The sequence below is a fragment of the Pipra filicauda genome, unplaced genomic scaffold, assembly GCF_003945595.2.
Source record: "Pipra filicauda isolate LSUMZ 115617 unplaced genomic scaffold, ASM394559v2 scaffold332_size803855_pilon, whole genome shotgun sequence".
Taxonomy (NCBI): domain Eukaryota; kingdom Metazoa; phylum Chordata; class Aves; order Passeriformes; family Pipridae; genus Pipra; species Pipra filicauda.
The window spans coordinates 452,262-471,722 of record NW_024104457.1 but is presented as its reverse complement, the minus strand read 5'-3'; the positions used below and the strand labels follow the sequence as shown (position 1 = coordinate 471,722).

Here is a 19,461-nt window from a genome sequence, read left to right as displayed (position 1 = left end):
TAAATCTGTAGGGTAGGTTGTTGATAGACATAATTAAAGAATAGCAATCCTTCATAAATTATTTACAAGGCTTTCGCACAAGCAGCAGCTTGACAGAAGAGTTACCTGTGTATTATCCAGCTACACAGCAGAAAGGGAGTAGATATGTGCTAGTTTAAAATGTTTGTCTAATATCTGGCTGTGTAGCAGCCCTCTGAACACGACTGCAATGATCTAGCTCTCTGCACAGAGAGGCATGGTGCAACCTTCTGTCATTGTAAGCCCAAATTAAGTCAACCCTTGAAGAGTTTTGAAGTTATAGAGCCAGAACAGGGAATAGTTGTTCTCTGAAACAGAACTGTGCGACTTGATGATTCTTGGCTCTCATATTATAAGCTGTTTCAAATGTTCCTCCTCCACTGTTACATACAGGATTTTGCTTAGTTGCTTTTGTGCCTCCTTTGTGCCACTCTGGGGATGTGCCTGGAGTTCCCTTGCTCTGCTGTATGTTTGGGGTGTCTATCAGCTGTACCACACAGAAGCTAAAGGCATGAACAAGAGCCAAAGGGGTAACTGTGGGAAAGTACAGGAAAGCTAAAAGTATTCACAGCTGGATAGGTGATTTGCTCATTCCTATGTCCAACATGCAAGCTGCCCTTTGGCAAAACCCAAACTTGTGCTTATCTGAGATTCAAGGCTTAAAATAGATACTTTTCCTCTGTGTCTGTGAGGAAGATTAGGTCTCATCCATGCTGGACCTCTTCAGCTAAATTTAACTCTGGCTGTTAGAAAGACTTACTCATAATAGTAAGTAAGACTTACAGTAACAACTGTGGAAACTACTGCTGTTCTTTTGGTTGAGGGAGAAAATTTTTTTTTTTTTAATGCATACATACTAGGCTGGATGACCTGAAAAAAGGAGGTACACGGCTGAACAGTGCCAGAGAGCAAGCTGTATAATGGCACAGGTCAAAGTGCTAATATAGGAGGCCAATGCCCCTTTTGCCCTATTAACTACCTGTGTGGCTAGAAAAACAACAGAAAAACATTTGGAAAGCTTTATGTCTTGCTTTCTTTACTAAGAAGTTAAATTCTGGTATGTGAAAGCTGCGTGGCAGTGCTTACATTTGCTGATGCATTTTGGTCATACATTTATTTCAAGGTATCTGTCTGTATTTCTCTTCCAGGTTCAGGTCCTTCGCAATGCGGGGGAAGAAGTGACCCTAACTGTGTCCTTTCTGAAAAGAGCACCTGCCTTTCTCAAACTACCACTGAATGAAGACTGTGCATGTAAGCCTTTATTACTTGGCCAAAAAGAACTCAGTTCAATGCTCGTGAACACTTGCAGCTTCTGAAACTATTGTGCATTGAGGCTGATTGACACCATCTTTTACAATCAGCATTACTGCCTGAATATAAGATGCTTCTATTGCTAGGGCTTTTGTTAACACTCACTTCAAGCAAAAAATTGCTATCTTTGATTGAAAAACAGATAACCAGGCATTTGCATGGTGTGAATCAACAAAGTTGAAGGTAAAACAGTAGAGTTATTTTAGTTCGCAGTAGCTCACATCCTCATGCGGAGTATTTAAAATCAGATTTTCAGAAAGCATCAGATAGTATTTTAATCTCAAAGACTTTTTTCTTGCAAATGTGAATATGCGATGTGTATGTATATTTAGAGGGCTTAACTTTGCTGTTTAAAATTCAGAGGCTTTGGTGGAGGTGTCTGTCTACCTAAGAATAAATTGCTCTGGGATGATAAGTATTTTGTTTAAGTCCAACCGAGTTTTAGTCAACTAGCCCCATGAGAGAGATATGGAGACAGCTGTCTTCCTGTAATTATATTAAATTGTAAGTGTAGATGCATAATTATAGACAGTTGCAGCATACTAAGCATATTTATATGTCAACCTGCGTCTTTTGTCACCATTGCTTTCCTTCTGCTTCTTTCTCCCAAGAGGGTAAAAGGAATTGCTTAATTTTTAAGCAACAAAACACTAAATTTTTGATTTCAATACTTTTAGTCTTTGATTTTAAGTTAATAGAAATTAAATAAACTAAATTATGAAATAGCATTTTATACAAAGGAAATATTGTCTTTTTCTTTTTTCTATGTATTAAATTCTAGTGAGACAAGAAACATATCAAAACTGTATTCTTCACTAAAAATGTATTCCATTGTATGAAAGGGTACCACAGAGCATCCTGAGTGATGCACAGGAATGTGCAATTGCATGGATCCTATCACGTTACTTTTGAAGTGTAGCCCTACAATCTCCTGAACTGTTACAAGAACATCTAGAACTGCAAACTCCACTGAGAGTAACAAAGTTACTCAAGTTTCTTCAAGTAAAAGCAAAGAGAGAGAAAATATGCACTTCCCTTTTATTGTCAAATTTGCAAAAACCTTTGCTTTTTTTTTTTTTTTCCTTACTAAACAGACTATTCACTTTTTTTAAGCAAAGCACACCAGGAGGTTTTCTTGTGCCTCCATTCAGCTTTCAAAGGAATTTAACTTAAGCCAGAAGGCAGATACTGACTGATGGAGAAAGTAAATGAATGTTATATATGATAAAAGTCATTTTGGGGGGGGGGGGAAGGAAGAGGGGGAGGATGGGATGGGGAGAATGCATACATGCATACACAAATTTGAATTACAGCATCAGAGATTAATGAAGATTTTTTTGTGAATTCATATTTCTATTAGGTGCCCCCAGTGACCAAAGCAGTGGCACATCCTCTCCGCTATGTGACAGTGGTTTGCATCTCAACTACCACCCCAACAACACGGTAAGTGCTTATATCTCCTTGATGGAATTACATGGAAGAATAATTATACTCTAACAGCTAAATGGAAGTACTAATAAAGGACAGCAACATGGGAGGAGCTCTAATTAGCATTGGAGATAGACAGTTCCATAGAGGGGAAAAAAGAGCTGCCAGATATTATGGCTGGGAATTAAACTAAGACAAATTATTACAGGCTGAGATTGTGCCTTGATAGATGTGATTACTATTTTTACTGGGGCAGTAGGGATTTTGCAAAAGTTTTTTCTTCTAGATGATTTTCTCCACATAGGAATTAAAATTCTTAAAATGACAATATATCTATTTATAAAAAAGGAAGAAAACTTTTTCAGAATATTTTTCCATTACTTATACTGCACACATTATTTAAAGCTTTTGGCAAAAGATGATTTAGGTACATGTTTTTACCTATTTTTAAGGTGAGAGTGTTTTACTTCTAATAATATACACTTAAAATCTTACTGAAGAGTGATAGGGTTATGGAGCAAAGTGTGTCTAGGATAAAATGCTACAGATGCTCAATCAGATTTTTACTAAAAGATGCCTATGAAGTGCAACAAGGGACTTTTAACAATTTTCTTAGCCAAGAAATTAAAAATTTCTGTTATTCTATGTAGTTCTTAAGGGTTTTTTGCTGAGTATTTGTCTGTGTAGTAGATAAAAATATAAAAAGCACAGTATAAATAGACCAGTATACATCATAATTATTAAAAAAACTGTAAGCCTTGTTGAGTAGACTTTGTCATTTTTGATTTCCGGCTTGTTTCACTGTACTTTCATATTTTACTGTTAAGGGTTTTAAATAGCAGCCCAGACATTTAAACATTAATACCACAGGTTTAAACCTGACTGTAATCTGGGAAGCCCCTAGGAATTATGCAAGTTTTAGGAGCTGGAATTTATAAAAATAAGATAACACCAATAAAATTGATGTCAAATAACAGTAAAAATATATGTAACTAAAGCAGTAACAACAAAAGCAGATTTGTCTCAACAATCTCTATAGGTATGTATATATATAAAAAGGCTATGACAGCAGATCCTAAACTGATTTATTCACTTCAATTCTAACTTTGCTTTTCTCATAAAAAACATAATTTCATTCGTGAATTCTGTTTCTACAGGTGTCAAAACTGATCTAGATTAGCTGCAGTTTCTATTTGAACTCATAATAATTTATTGGAACCAAATCTTTCTCTTTCAGTTTAAATAATTTAATCAAATATTGTGAATCTATAATCTGTAATTCACCCTAAATTAAATTTTTGTACTGAAGACCAGGATGTGGTTCTTATCTCAGATGTCTTCTTGTCACTGGAACAGAATGCTTTGTAAAACCAAAGGAGAACTAAATTCTGTACAACTCCTATGCCATAGTTCCTCCTTTTCCTGAAGATATTCTATAAAAGGCATTATAACCTTTGAATATACATATAACGTGATGGGTGAGCAACTGGCTCATGAGTTATAGTGAATGGGGTAACATCAGGCTGGTGACCTGTCATTAATGAGGTTCTGCAGGGCTCCACCTTAGGCCCAGTGCACTTCAACATCATCATAAATGACTTGGATGCAGTCATGGAAGGGATACTAACCAAGTTTACAGTCGATACAAAACTGGGAGGAACTGTTGACTCCCTTGAAGGCAGAGAGGCCCTGCAGAGAGACTTGGACAAATTAGAAGACTGGGCAATCACCAATCATATGAATTTTAAAAAGGGTAAGACCTGGATTCTGCACCTAGGGGGAGGAAACCCTGAATATAGATAGACTGGGAAACGAGAGGCTGGAGAGCAGTGCCATGGAAATGGACCTGGGTGTCCTGGTCGATGGCAAGTTAAATATGAGTCAGCAATGCCCTGGCAGCCAGGAGGGCAAACCATGTCCTGGGGGGCATCAGGCAAAGTGTTGCCAACTGGTCGAGGGAGGTGATTGTCCCACTCAGTTCTGCACTGGTGAAGCCTCATCTTGAATATGGGTGCAATTTTGGGGCATCTCAGTATAACAAAGATCTAAAGCTATTAGAGAGCATCCAAAGGAGAGCTGCGAAGATGGTGAAGAGCCTTGAGGGGAAGACGTATGAGGAGCAGCTGATGTCACTTGATCTGTTCAGCCTGGAGAAGAGGAGACTGAGGGGAGACCTCATTGCAATCTACAACTTCCTCGTGAGGGGTAGAAAAGGGCAGGCACTGATCTTTTAATTTTCTGGTGACCAGTGACAGGACCCAAGGGAATGGCCTGAAGTTGTGTCAGATTTAGGTGAGAAAAAGGTTCTTCACCCAGACATTGTTTGGTCACTGGAACAGGCTCCCCAGGGAAGTGGTCACAGCACCAAGCCTGACAGAGTTCGAGAAATGTTTGGACAATGTTCTTAAGCACGTGGTGGGTTTGTTGAGGCTGTCCTGTGCAGGGCCAGGAGCTGGACTTTGATGATCCTCGTGGGTCCCTTCCAACTCAGAAATTCTGTGATTCTGTGACTTACAACCATAGTCTGTTTCCTTATTAGTCATGCAGGCTAAACATAGGGTTAACATTTCTGCTGCAGTCATATCTAGGCCTACAGTTTGTATCTGAACTTTTACTGCATTTCAGCTTTTTCCCCAAGCTTAATCGCAGGTGAAGAAAGGTTCCCAAAAGCAGATAGAAAACATTAAAAATTCAAGATATTGTTCAAAACAGCATCCTAGCTTAGTCTTTCTAGCCAATCATTTATTTATTTTTATTGAGTCTATGTTTTAAATAAATGAACTACTTATGAAAAGTCTACCATTAAGCTAACATGATATTCATAGTGATATTTGGTTTCATATACATAAAATATATATGAACATATATGTAAAAGTAAAGTTCAAATTCGCAAAGCTTTATAATTCCATAGATCTTACACAAAAGTCACACTCTAGAAAAATAGGTGTACTTAATTTTTGTAATATTTATTTTATAGACAACACCAGTAATAAAATATATAAGGTCTGAGATTAAAAAAATTGTAAATTATGCAGATTTGGCAGGTACAATTTTATTGATATGCTGTCACTTGTTACCTAGGAGAAGAGCCTGACCTCCACCTTGCTACAACCTTCTTTAAGGTAGTTGTAGAGAGCAATAAGGACCCCCAGAACCTCCTTCTCTCCAGGTTAAACAACCACAGCTCCTTCAGCCAATCTTCATCAGACATGTGCTCCAGACCCTTCACCAGCTCCGTTGCCCTTCTCTGAACATGCTCCAGCATCTCAATGTCTTTTTTGTAGTGAAAGACCAAAAACTGAACACAGTATTTGAGGTGTGGCCTCACCATTGCTGAGTACAGGGGAATGATCACTGCTGTAGTCCTGCTGGACACACTACTCCAGATCCAACCCAGGATGGCATTGACTTTCTTAGCCACCTGGGCACACTGCTGGCTCATGTTCAGATGACTGTTGACCAACACCCCCAGGTCCTTTTCTGCTGGGCAGCTTTCCAGCCACTCTTCCCCCAGCCTGCAGCGCTGCCTGCGGTGGTTGTGACCCAACTGCAGACCTGGCACTTCACCTCATTGAACCTCATGCCATTGGCCTTGGTCCAGATCCCTTTGCAGAACATTCCTACTCTCCAGAAGATTGACAATCCTGTCCAATTTTCTGCAAACTGACTGAAAGTGCACTCAATCCCCTCTTCCAGATCACTGATAAAAATGTTAAACAGAACTAGCCCAAATACTAAGCACTGGGGAACACCACTCGTGACTGGCCACCAACTGGATTTATCATCACTACTCTCTGGGCCCAGCCATCTATCCAGTTTTTTACCCAGCAAACTCTGCACCCATCCAAGCCATGAGCAACCAGTTTCTTCAGCAGAATGCTGTGGGAGACAGTGCCAAAAGCTTTACTAAAATCCAGTTTGACGGCCATCCACTTGGCAGGTCACTTGGTTGTAAAAGGAGATCAGGTCGATCAAGCAGGACCTGCCTTTTATAAACTCATGATGTCTGGACCTGATCCCCTGATTGTCTTGCATCTGTCATGTGATGGCTTACGAGATGATCTGCTCCATGACCTTTCCTGCAACCAAAGTCAGACTGACAGGCCTGTAGATCCCCAGATTCGCCTCCTGGCCCTTCTTGTAGATCAGCATCACATTTGCCAACCCCCAGTCAGCCGGGACCTCTCTGGTTAGCCAGGACTGCTGGTAAATGATGGAAAGTGACTCAATGAACACCTATACCAGTTCCACTCTGATCCCCATCCCTGCCTTCCAGCTCAGGGATTTGGTAGCAGGCGAATGACTGGTCTTACTATTAAAGACTGTGGTAAAGAAGGCATCAAATACCTCAGCCTTTTCCTAATCCTTTGTAACTATGAGAAGACACTTTGAAGAATCATACTTTTCCAAAACAATAACATCAATAGTGTTATTTTATGAAGCATTTTATAAAGAAAGAGGGTTTGTATTTTTAAAAATAGATGTTGATAATTTCGCTTTTTATAGGCATTTCTCATGCAAATCCCTACTCTGTAAAAATACTTGTGAAATTAGACTGTAGGTATTTAAACACTCATTCTTTGTAGATATGTTCATAGACGTGATAAAGTTCAGTTTTTATATAAACAATGTCTTGTGTAAGTGGATAAAATTAAAATATTAATTGCAAGCTTGTAGCTCTGACAATTTTGACAATTTTCATCTCATGTTAAATTCCATTTACAATTACCAGGTTTTGAGGTGATGTCATATGTGTACAGGTCTGTGGGGAACAACTGAATTATGGTTGTATGGTGAATAATTTAGAGATCCCCTTTATTTAGGGTGCAGATATAAAACTACTATCTAATGATGGGTTACTTGGTAAATAACCAGTCATTTCAAAAAAAGGATACAGTCTGTTTTCCTCAGGTTTTTAAGAATACTTTTCCTCACACTTCCTGTAAGCACGTTATTGTTGAGGTTTATATAGATTTCTTTTTATTTAGGAGAAAAAGCTCTGCCACCAAGTGATTTGGAAAAAGTGGAACAATGCCAAATGAAATATAATGTCTTTGAAGTCTATCTTTTTTTTTCCAAATCTGCTGAGTATGTATAATGAAGTCCAAAACTGAGAATGACTTTTCAATGTTTTTCAGGATACATTATCATGTTCCTCATGGCCAGCATCCCCAGGACTTAGGTGGGAAAAAAGGTGGTGTGATCTTCGATTAATTCCACTTCTACATTCACGATTTTCCCAGTACCTTCCAGGATCAGATTTGTGCAGGTAAATAAGTTCAGAAGGTTGGAACTCGACTTCTTGGTTGACAGATACATGCATCAGGGAGTTGTCTTGTTAGGGAAATGCCATTATTAGTTCCACTGCAGCTGCTAGAGACATGAAACATAGGAACTTTCATAAAGGTCTGTCAAGGTCTTGGCTAATCTTCTGCTCTGATGTCAGCCGGGACCAAGTACATGGGGAGATGTATGGTCTTCCTACTTGCACCTAATGGTCAGCACCTTTCAGAGTTTGAGATTGCACATAGGTCATCATATTTAATAACTGCTAATGTGCCTGTCCTCAAAAGCTTCTTTCTAATCTGCTTTTCTTTGTGTCTTTGATTTTTGCAATGCATTATGTCATTGAGCTCTACAATGTAATTATGTTTCTAAAATCTACTTCCTTCTGTTTGTGTTACATATCTCATCTGATTACTATATTGGGTGAAATAATCTTGTTTGGGGGCAGCGAGGGCTGGCTGCCTGTAGTGATTTGAATCTTGTTTTCCCCCAGAGGCTAAGAAAAATGGTAAAACCCCAAGGGGTGGAAACCCCTGGAAGTTTTGAAGTTTTGTCCAATGGGCGCTCCTGCAAAATGTAAACATACCACAACCAGACCGGAAGAGAAGAGTTGTAATTTGGTGGTTGTTGGAGTGGTGGCCATGTTGTGAGCCACGAGGAAGGGGCTCTGAACCCCTTGGGGCCTCTGGGGCCTCTGGGGCCCCCCAGCCCTGGCTGGGGGGGGACTGCAGAGACTTGGAACAGTGTTAGACTGGGCTAAGTGTCTGTAGTTATGCCGGGAGATGTTTTCTCCATCGTGGGCAGGAGTAGCGGCAGACACAGCTTCTGGAGACTCTGGCTAAGAGCCAGGACAGATAAGACCTGAACCGGAGAAGCAGCAGAAACAACATTACAACCAAGCAGGAGGGAACTCCTGGAAAGAGAGAGAGAGAGAGAACCGGCAGCAGTTCTTGGGGGTAAGAACTGTACCAGACCCCCCCCAAACTCCTTTGAGACCTCCGAGAAAGGAGGAGTAGATAGACTCCTATTTGAGAGGTACCTTGGAGTACAGCAGTACCAGAGAGAGAGGAGCTGAGAAGCTCAAAAGGTGTCCTGAAGCTGGACCGGGACAGCCAAAGGAATGTGGAGGGCTTCGCCCCCCCCGCTGCCTTGAGACAGAGCATGGAGTTCTGCAAAGGGGAATTTGAATCCCCTGAGGAAAGGGACTGCCACGAAGACCCCTGAGCTTCGTGGTATGATGTGGTGACACGAGCTTGTCCCTGCTACGCAGTCCATGGAAGAGAAAGACCCTCGTTTTGGAGATGACGGGCCAGGGGGCTTGGAGACCCCTTTGTGTGTATTGAACAGAGGTCCAGCTACAACAATCCAGTTACTGCTGCATGCATGAGATGAGGAAAAACTGCTGCCTTAGAAGATTCTCCTGCTTAGAGACTGGCAGGGATCTGTCCTTTTTTTCCCTCCTGGACTTTTATTTGGAGGGGAGAAGAGATCTGGTCCATTGTAAATACTATATATCATGGTAGAGATAGTTGTGATCGTGTGTATAATGTATTATAATATTTATTTGTACAGTCATTGTAATATATTCCCTTTCCCCATTTGGAGTCTGGTGTGTTTTGTCTGGAAAACCCATCTCACATTAGGTTGAGATGTGGGAGGGGGGCTTAGACTAGGGAATTAGATTTTTGGTGCTATCTCAAACCATGACACTGCCCCACAGGGAAGATGAGCCAAGAGAGAGTACGGCGGTGCGGCTGGATGTGGCATTGTCCATGCAGACAAGGACCCCAACCCACTGCCCCCACTGGAAGAACAAAGAAGGCTTAGGGATGGTCTTCAGAGGAGTCCATCATGGTCAGGTGGGGCTCAGGTCAGGCTGGGAAGTCAGACTACAGATCAGGTCCAAATCAGTGGGATACATGTCCAGGCACAGGAATAGCTGGAGCCATACTCAGACAAGGACCACAAACAAGAGCCTGAGAAGATAAGCAGCTCCCAAGTGTAGGGGTGGACAGGCCTCCCACTCAAGCTCTTCCACAGCAGCTTGATCCCACATCCCACAGTCTCACCATGGCACAGCTGGCCTCATGCACAGGCCACCAGTCTGCTGTGGGGGGCAAGAGGGTGGACTGTGGACCCTGACCCTTGTATTGAGGAAAATACAAAATGTCTTGATTTGTGTTTTTATAACTTCATCTGACTGTCTTCTGTTTTCCAACCTAAAGGATCACAGCTGTTATCTCCTTTTGGGAAACTCTTCTGTAGCTCTAACTATCTCTGTTATTCTCTGTTTCTTTCATCATTCTAATATATCACCTAAATGGCAAGGTGATCAGGACTGGAAGGAGGATACCCCCTGATTTACGTTAAGGCATAATGATGTTCTATATTTTTTTTGTCAGTTCTTATCTCACACTTTGTAATAACCTATTACTTTGTAACTGTCACTGAGCACTAAGGTGATGGTATTTAGATAAATGTTTGTAGTAGCTCTTGTATTCTCTCCTTCATTTTTATAGCTACAGTAGGGGTTTTTTTTCTTTCCATATAGCTAAAGTTATTTTTTCCTGTATGTCGTATTTTGCATGTGTTAACATTTAATTTCGTTGCCATTCTCTCTTACAATCACTGGGAAAGCTGTCCAAAGCTCATAGTTAGGTTTAAATTAATGGCATCATCGTGGTGGGTTGACCGTGGCTGGATACCAAGTGTCAATCAAGCTTCTCTATCACTGCCCTCCTCAGCAGAATGAGCGGGGGAGAAGACAAGATGGAAAAGAACCTCATGAGTCATTTGCCATTTAATAAAGCAAAGGTCACATTTGGAAGCAAAGAAAGCAAAACATTTATTCTGTGCTTCCCATTAGCTTCCCATCAGCCAGTTCCTGGGAGGTAGGGCTTTGGTACTTGTAGCGGTTGCTCTGGAAGACAAGTGTCGTAATTAAAGAATACCCTTACTCCTCTTCCTTTCTTGTAGCTTTCATTGCTGAGCAGATGTCATATGTTATGGTATATCCCTTTGGTCAGTCTGGGTCAGCTGTCCTGGCTATTTTCCCTCCCACAACCTTGTATCCCCAGCCTACTGATGAGGAGGGAATGTTAGAGAGACAGTGCTGATACCATGAGAACACTGCTCAACAGTAACCAACACACTGATGTGTAATCAATACCTTTCTAGCTGCCAATACAAAGCACAGTACTATGAGCGCTGCTGTGAGGAAGATTAAATTTATCTCCGTCAGACGCAATACAGTCCTATAGACTTACAATTTTTCATTGTTTAATTTAGTATTATCCTAGTAAATCAGGAGAAATTAGGAAGGAAGACAACCAATATTCTGGAATGATTACTGTTTTACAAGTATAATGCAGTGAAATAGAAACCAAAGTAGCTACAAAATCCAATAAGGCAAATGTATAAATAAGATCATGTTTGTTAAAAGTTTTAAATACCTTGATATTTTATGAATTCATTTGTCATCTGTATTTATAAGAATGAGGTTCTCATACTGAAATATGCTGTGAGCTTCAGTGCTAAGTCATTAACTGGAGGACAGCTGTGTACAGGTACAGGGCATGTGTCTCTGTAACTTCTTTTTCTAATCAATCAGAAATATCATCATCATCATCATCATGGCTAGGCTTCGCGAACGAAGATTTGGGAAGGCTCTATCCACATTTGCTGCAGGCACGCTGGTGGCTTATGAGGCCAATACGTGACAGACAAATCCGATTGCAAAAGGCACAGCAGAAAGATTCCTTAGATGGTGTATTCTGCAATACACGGTTCTTTCTGCGTTGCCTTTTTTCCTCGAGGGTGATCCTGCGTGTGTTCTCAAAGGAGACAGCTGCGTTATAGATGGTCAATCAGAAATAACAACTCTTAAGATTAGCACGAAGGATTTATCATTTGTGGCTCTGAGGTCTTACTAATTGAAATAAACTGTCTTTTCTGTATAGTCTTCATGTCTACCATCTTGGATATGTGAGTCTGGGAAGAATAGTGTGTTATGCTGTATCCTGATGGCACATCAGGCATTAGCAGTTTCAATTTTCCTGTTCCTCCATTCAAACGTGTAAAATTACAAAATTAATGCAGAAAAGTTATGTTAATTTTTCTGCAAAGGCTGTTTTGTGAAAAACCTTCCCAGTATCTTTTCTCTGTTGTTATGCTCACCCTTCCAGTGTTTCTATGGATCCTACAGTCAACTGTCACCATCTACCAACAGGAGTGGATTTATGAGCCCCCCTAGAAACTGTGTGAAGAGAAACCTTCAACATCTGTTTGGGATTTGTGTGGGGTTAATTTTATCACAGCCTGGGGTTTCTTATCACAGCCTGCTTCCTTCTCATTGATACTCAATAAACACTTGAAAGTTGCACAAAAGCCTCTCACCACGTCATTTCTAAGGGCTTTGTTTCTTAGAATTACACTGCTTAGGTCTGACGGCCATTTTTCCTATTCACAGAGCTGAAATTAAAGCAGGTTAGGCAGTATATGTTTCACCAGTAGATCCTTGTGAAGCTAAAAACAGCCTGCAGCTTTTGACTGGTAAAAGCAGAATCATATTTACTTGTCTGCATGATCCTTGTTCTATTGAGGAACAATGGCTGGCCCAGGGAGTCAAGGTGTAAACCAAAAGCTACAATGGCTTATTGGCTGAACTGAAATGGAACAGAATATAGTCATCACAGAGGAAGCATGGTTTTTATTAAATTCTGTTAAAGCCTTCAGCTCGGTGTTTAACAATGAAGCATAAAGGGCCCAAAGTCATAATAGTCAAATCTGAGATCCATTCTACTGTATACTTCAGATAAGATATTGAATTGAATAGAATTACTCACATGGAAAATTAGCACATATTCAGCTGTTCATAGATGAAAGGTTTTAACATTCAGTCTTCTGCATCAATAAAACACAAGCTTAAAGTGCACATAATAGAACTTGTACATTGCAGAGAAAGTTTCTTAAGTAGTAATGATATTCCTGAAATTTAAATTTCTAGAAAATAAATTTAAAAGTGTATTAATACAAAACATTATACCTGAACTCATACTCAAACCTTGAATAACTACTCTGATAGTTTTCTCCTGTCTTTCTATGCTGTCTAATGAACGTTAGGAAGTAAGAGTACTTAAACAAAAATGCAGGATAAATATGAGAGAGGTAGTACATTTTTCTTAAAGCATAGAACCAACATTGTATTTTGCTAGCAAGACAGTTTTAAATTACTGTAAACATTTTTAAATATGACTACCTCTCAGAATTGGTTATAAGAGAAAGGTAATACTTTTTAAAAGATGCTGCTGTAAAAAGTGACATTAAAGTAAGGATATTGACAATAATATAAGGAAGCAACATGAGCTGGAAGTCAATTCATTACATATTTCGTAGTTAATATTTACAAAGCTGTTTTCACTATGTAAGGCTTTTTATATTTCAGAGTTTGAAAAGGCTGACATGGAAATGTACCATTATCACATATAATATTGAACCTCATAATCATATTCTAGCTTTTCCAGTGGGATGCTTGAGACACATTAATTCTGGAGGGTATTCATACGGAATTCTAAAAGACATTCAGGTTAAAAATTGGAAAGCTTATTCATTTCAAATATAACTTTTGAGTTCCAGAAGGCACAGAACCTGAAATGTGTAAAAATTTGGAAAAGTTGAAAAAGTCTTCATCCGATCTCCACTTTTTTGTGTGTGTGAGTGTATTATAAAGTGATTAATCTACTGCTTGTTCCATTTAGTACAAAACGTATTTAATACAGTATATTTTCAGGTTTGCATGCATGGTATTATGGACTCGGGCTGGTAGAGTCATTCAAAATATACTATTGCAATAACTTAAGGCTAAGGATATCTACTCCCAAGACCCATTCAGAAGTAATTTATTAGATAACCATGTATCCTACTGTCTGTGCTTATTGATTCTTGGGTAAGAATATTATGGATTAGTGGTTTTATATCTGCACAGATCAAATTCCTAGCAACAGTAGGAACAGACTGATGCCTTGAATGCATCAGATTCAGTGTCTGTAGTGTAAAGGAAATTTGTGCATCAGGACTGAATCTGGAACATACTGGGTTTTCTGTGCTTGTGTTTGTGTCACACATTAATAGACTCCCTGGATTTCTGCTTTGATTTACGATACACTGAGAACAAGGTGAGTCCTGAAAGTAACGCTACTTTTCATGAATGAGATGATCAACAATTTTGTGCATCATGCTATGCTCTTCATGTAAGGATTTAGAAATTTATTCTGGAAAAAATAAATATCTATATTTCTAGCTAATTAAAATAAAGTATAGAATAAATAAATGATAGCAACATTACTTGAAGGTTCTTTAAATAAATCTCCTCAAAACTTTAGCAGTATATTTGGGAATTTAAACAAAAATCACTACTTGTGTGAAAAGACAACTAAACTGATAAGTTAGCTGATTCCTGCATGATTGTGTTAGGATTTATTAGCCTTATACCCCTATAAAAGCTGGTTCTCATGGTGGGACTCTCAAAGCAAAGGCATGTTCTGGTTCATTTTTATTACTTCTCCTGACTGAAGAAAAAGCCTGTACTTGACACGGATGCAGCAAAGACCATTATGGTAGAGACAGATTTAGCCTCACATTCTATACTACTAGAATAAAATTTCAAGAGGTAAAAAACTCCAAACAAACAACTTTGGTATGTCTTCAGATGTCATAAACTTTCATCAGTGACACTCAGTTTTACCTTGAAGATAACACATCCTTTGCTTGAGCCATTCTCAAAGAGTCTGAATGATGTACTTAAACCATGAATTGATCATCAACACTTGGGTTTGTTACAGAATGTCAGCAGTGGAATTTGGTATTCTCTGTATGTTTAGTAATCTCTTTTCGTGGGATATGGATTAATATTGAGGTTTTTTTGGTTCTGGAGCCAGAGGCCTGTGAACCTTCCAAGGGCTTTTAGCCAAGAAGGCTATTTACTGAAGACATTGGGTCTGCTACTGCTTTAGCATCTGAAAAATTTCTCTTGTTCTGTAATTGCTCAGTGCCTAGCAGTGGAAAGTCAGTGTATAAAACATGACAGGTATTGTATAAGTGCCCAGATTGGTGCTGGGTTAGGGGCACTCAGGTGTACACTGCTTTTGTCATTAGATATCTCTTGACATTCCAGTGTGTTTTGGTAATGATCCTTGATTCAGAAATGCAACTGGAAAAATCACTAATGCTACCTGATCAATTTTGAGTTCTCCAACCTCTCAATCAGTAGTTTAGAAGAGGATCAAAATTCTATAAATGACAGCAGCCAACAAGGGATGTCCAGACAGGAATCTTACTGTCTTTAAAGCATGTGTTAGAAAAATGAAACAAAGATATTGAAACAAATGTACTGGCATCCACTGATATTCACAAATGGTGTCTACAGTTTCCAATGCACACTTTTCTTATTTTTGATCTGCTGTATTAAAGTATTAAGTCTTTGGTATGCATCAGATTTTTCGCTTGTTTAGCTTCTGAAGTCATACAGTCTATTGGTCAAAGTTCTATGGAGCTAGTCTCTGGAATTTTTTTATAGCCTTCTGGAAGCTTAATATAGTCTGAATTGACCTTTTAGCATGATCTTTTTAATATGTCAGGTATTTTTAAAACAGGAAAAACAGCATTATATCAGTGTTCAGTGGCTGACCTTCGTTGTAGTTGAAAGAAAAGCATTTCTACAAGTATTGTTAAGATGATATGCTAGAACAGATGAAATTTTCTTCTGACCTGATCTGTTATGATATGTCTATAGGCAAAATGCATTCCAAGTAATTGCTGTGGATGGGGTTTGCAGTGGAATAATTCAGTGTCTCTCCGCTGAAGACTCTATTGACTGGCTACAAGCAATAGCAAGTAACATTTCCAACCTCACAAAGCACAATGTAAGTATGGATCCAAGTAAGCCACAAGGTTTCCAACCATATTTGATTATTACTGTCATAAAAGCCTAATGGGTTCACACACAGAATTATCTGCATATAAACAATGCTTGAGGCTGTCTGAGAGAAGTCAACTCAAGTTTGTCATCAAATCAGAGAGAAATCATTGTGAGAAATCATTGAATGGGAAAATATTCTTCCCTACGGTCACATAGTTCACTCCATTGCTAACAGAGTTATTCACTTCTTAGCAGTGCCATCTAGGATTAGAAACAAAGACCAGACATACAGGAGGAAGCCAGGTGTGATGGGTGAACACATATAAAGGAAAAAATTCTGTACTTTTTTCATAGTTTGAGAAATCAAATCTATATAAAGACCAGTATAACAGATCTGAATTAGATTTTAGGTGTGTTTAGGTATCATTTAACACAAGGAGAATGGGAAGGCGCTTCTGTGATATAGATAGAGATATTCATTATCAGCAACAATTAAATTCATTTAAGCTTTATGCACTGTGCTTTATGATCTGACCTTGTGGGATAGATATCTTTTTTTATTGAAGTAGGAAGAGTGTTATGCAAAAGTTTTGCCAAACTACTATTAAGACTGGTTGAAAGATTGTCTGGACCTTCCTGGGAGGTATTTTGCATTTGATAGTGAACATGCAGTTTTCCCTGTAGAAGTCTGTATGATACCTTTAGAGGTTTTCCTTAGAAAGTACAGAACACATGGTTAACTCCATTATTTTGAATTGAGTTATAACAAGGAAGCCCTTGAGGATTTAATTTATATTCTCTCAGATTTTCTTAAATCTGCTTTGGCTTCCCAAATCTGTCTCTGAATTTGCTTTTGTTTCAAATACAGGGAACATATTGAAGGAAGTTGTATTTCTTGGAGATTTATAATCAAGATGCAAAACTATGTTCCATCTGGCAGCAATATGTAAAAGTCATTGTATTATGAAAACGTGACAGACATGAATTCATCCACCATCTGCAAGCTTCCATGCAGAAACAGCGAACTTTGTGGCTATTTATTCATCCTTAAAATGCTGTTGCTATATAGAGCCTTTCTTGTCTTACTCGGTATCCTGAAAATTGAGGCGGCTCAGTTTTTTTCTCTTACCATCTTTGGTTCAGTCTAGTCTATTAATAGTTCTTGCTGCCTAAATCAGTATACTTTTTTGCTTATAACAATAGAGAGAGGCACCTAAATTTTATCTGATAACACTTTGATAAGACTATAATTATGGTTGCTTTCAACATTTATGTTTGCAAACTTGAATTTTGGTATTGCAATGTTATTACATGGTTTGTTTTCTGAGTAACACTTATAATTCTACACTAGTTTCCATAAAATACAGAAAGAATTTATCTAATGTTTTTAAGAGGGAAATAGTAAATTATGCAACTATTATACCAATCTTTGTACTTACTTTGTCACGAAAATATCCTGTAAAGTAACTGTGAGTGTTAGAGCTTATGATAATTATCCATGAATCTACTTTTAAAACTGTCCTACTTGTTCATAGCCCTTATGAATTTATAGAAACCAATGAGACTCTCTTTCCTGTAATATACTTTTAAATTGTCAGTTGCCAGAAAAAAAAAGTTATTTGAGAACATAAGTGATAAGTGAATATAAGAAACATTATGAACACAGAGGAGAAAAAATTAAACTGTTGCTCAGAATGATGATTAGATGAGATTAGAGGTCCCTATATTTTCTTTCTTTACAAATGGTTATTGACATATACGTACTGTTGATGTTAGCTTTTTTTCCTCTGAGAGAGGCATTTACTCACATTCTTCCTTATTGTGGCATCCGGCACCAAAGAAACAAAGAAGGTAAAGGAATTTATTTGAATTTTTGGACAAGCTGACTGAGTTTTAGTATCAATTACCTTCTTATTTCTATTCAGGGATTACAGAAAATAATTTGTTTCATTTAAATACTGTGTAGCTCATAAAAGTGTTAACTAGCATTCTCTTTCTCACATCTACTTTTTGAAAAAGAAGGAAGCAGAAAGAAAGCAGGAAAAAGTCTATAAAAACTACATCGTTTCTGAAAGCATTTCCTTTACTAGTGTGTCAAGTTTGGGCTCTGTAGATTTTGGTGGGATTTCACTTGCTAACTTTACATGTCTTAAAGCAGAACATCTTGAGTGATTCTTATGATTTATTTTTGACATCTATTTTATAATGAAATTAATTCCCTCGGGACAGGACTGTCTTTCCTTTGACTGGTAAGGGACTCTAGGGTGGCGAGTTCATACTTGATACCTAGGGAGATATGTATATTCTGTCACTGTTTTCTTTGAGGGGCCAAAGCAAGTTTCTCTGAATAAATCTGATAAAGAAATGCCGGGATATTTTTGACCAAAAAAAAAAAAAGCATACTAGCCTTAATCAGAAAATCTGAATTATTTTACTTTTTCACACACAAGATGGCTGAAAAAAATTATCTGATGGTTCCAACCCTGAAAGTGTGTGTGTGAATGACATGCCCTATGCTCCCATATGTGTCTTACAGCTGTGAAATGTGGGTCCCTAGCTCCCCAATACCATGTTTGAGCCTAGTCCAATTGTAAGAATAATGTCAAAAACTCTTCTCTTATGATCTAATATGTCCACACCTGACACCAAGGTGATGCAACTCAGGTGCAGTATTGTCAGCATAGCCAGTATCTACCAGAGAGCAAGAAGATAACAAAAATACTGGAGTAGATGCAAAATCAAAATGCCTTGACATTATCATTGTCTTTGAAAGGTGGTGTTGCTAACTGAATGGAGGCTGGAAGGTGGTGTCTGCAAGCAAACCCCTTTTATACTGCAGTGGTTAGACTACATTGTACAATATGACATAAAACTCATATCATTATGCAACAAAATATTACAAATTTAATGCAAACATATAGAAAATTATATTCTGGCTATTCAGAATAGATTCGAAAAATCAGTATGCCAGCTGATGTAGTTCATTTCAAATTTCCATCAAAAGACAGACTTCAGTTATGAACTCTTTCTTTGTATTCAGGAGATTAGAACTAGTGTCCTCCAGTGTTTTAAAAATACTGAAAATAATACTGCTAATTTTAATTTCTTTAGCTCCCAAGAAACACTCTCTCATATGAGATAAAACACATCCCTTTAAAATTACAAAAGATGACTTGACTTGTATATTGACCAAAATGCATGCTATATACATGCACTGTTGGAAGTGACTTAATATTGCACTGTAATTGATGATGTGATGAATCCATAGAGACTATTCATTTCCAAAGATGAGTGCCTCTCCAACTCAAGTTACTTGAGTTGCATCTGTGTTAAAATTTTACCAGTTTTATCAATAACCTCAAAACCCAGAACAGTTATATTAAACCCCAAAGTTTTGGGTAAGCAACTCTGATACTGGAGCTGATGTTCTGAAATCTGAATACGTTAAATTGAACCTGTGCCTGGGAACTCTGATTCCTGTATGAACTGATGAGGCTCTACAT

The 19,461-nt window shown here is 38.4% G+C and overlaps 1 protein-coding gene across 5 annotated transcripts in view; it reads left to right on the top strand.

Annotated features, from left to right (window-relative positions):
• SNTG1 (syntrophin gamma 1) overlaps nt 1–19,461 on the top strand; it is a 345,421-nt gene that overhangs the window by 222,329 nt on the left and 103,631 nt on the right. For all 5 annotated transcript variants that reach the window (XM_039383959.1, XM_039383962.1, XM_039383961.1 and 2 more), the window contains 4 exons: nt 1,167–1,269; nt 2,690–2,772; nt 7,896–8,026; nt 15,833–15,962. In XM_039383959.1, coding sequence (XP_039239893.1) covers nt 1,167–1,269; nt 2,690–2,772; nt 7,896–8,026; nt 15,833–15,962 — 447 coding nt within the window. The remainder of the gene's footprint in view (nt 1–1,166; nt 1,270–2,689; nt 2,773–7,895; nt 8,027–15,832; nt 15,963–19,461) is intronic.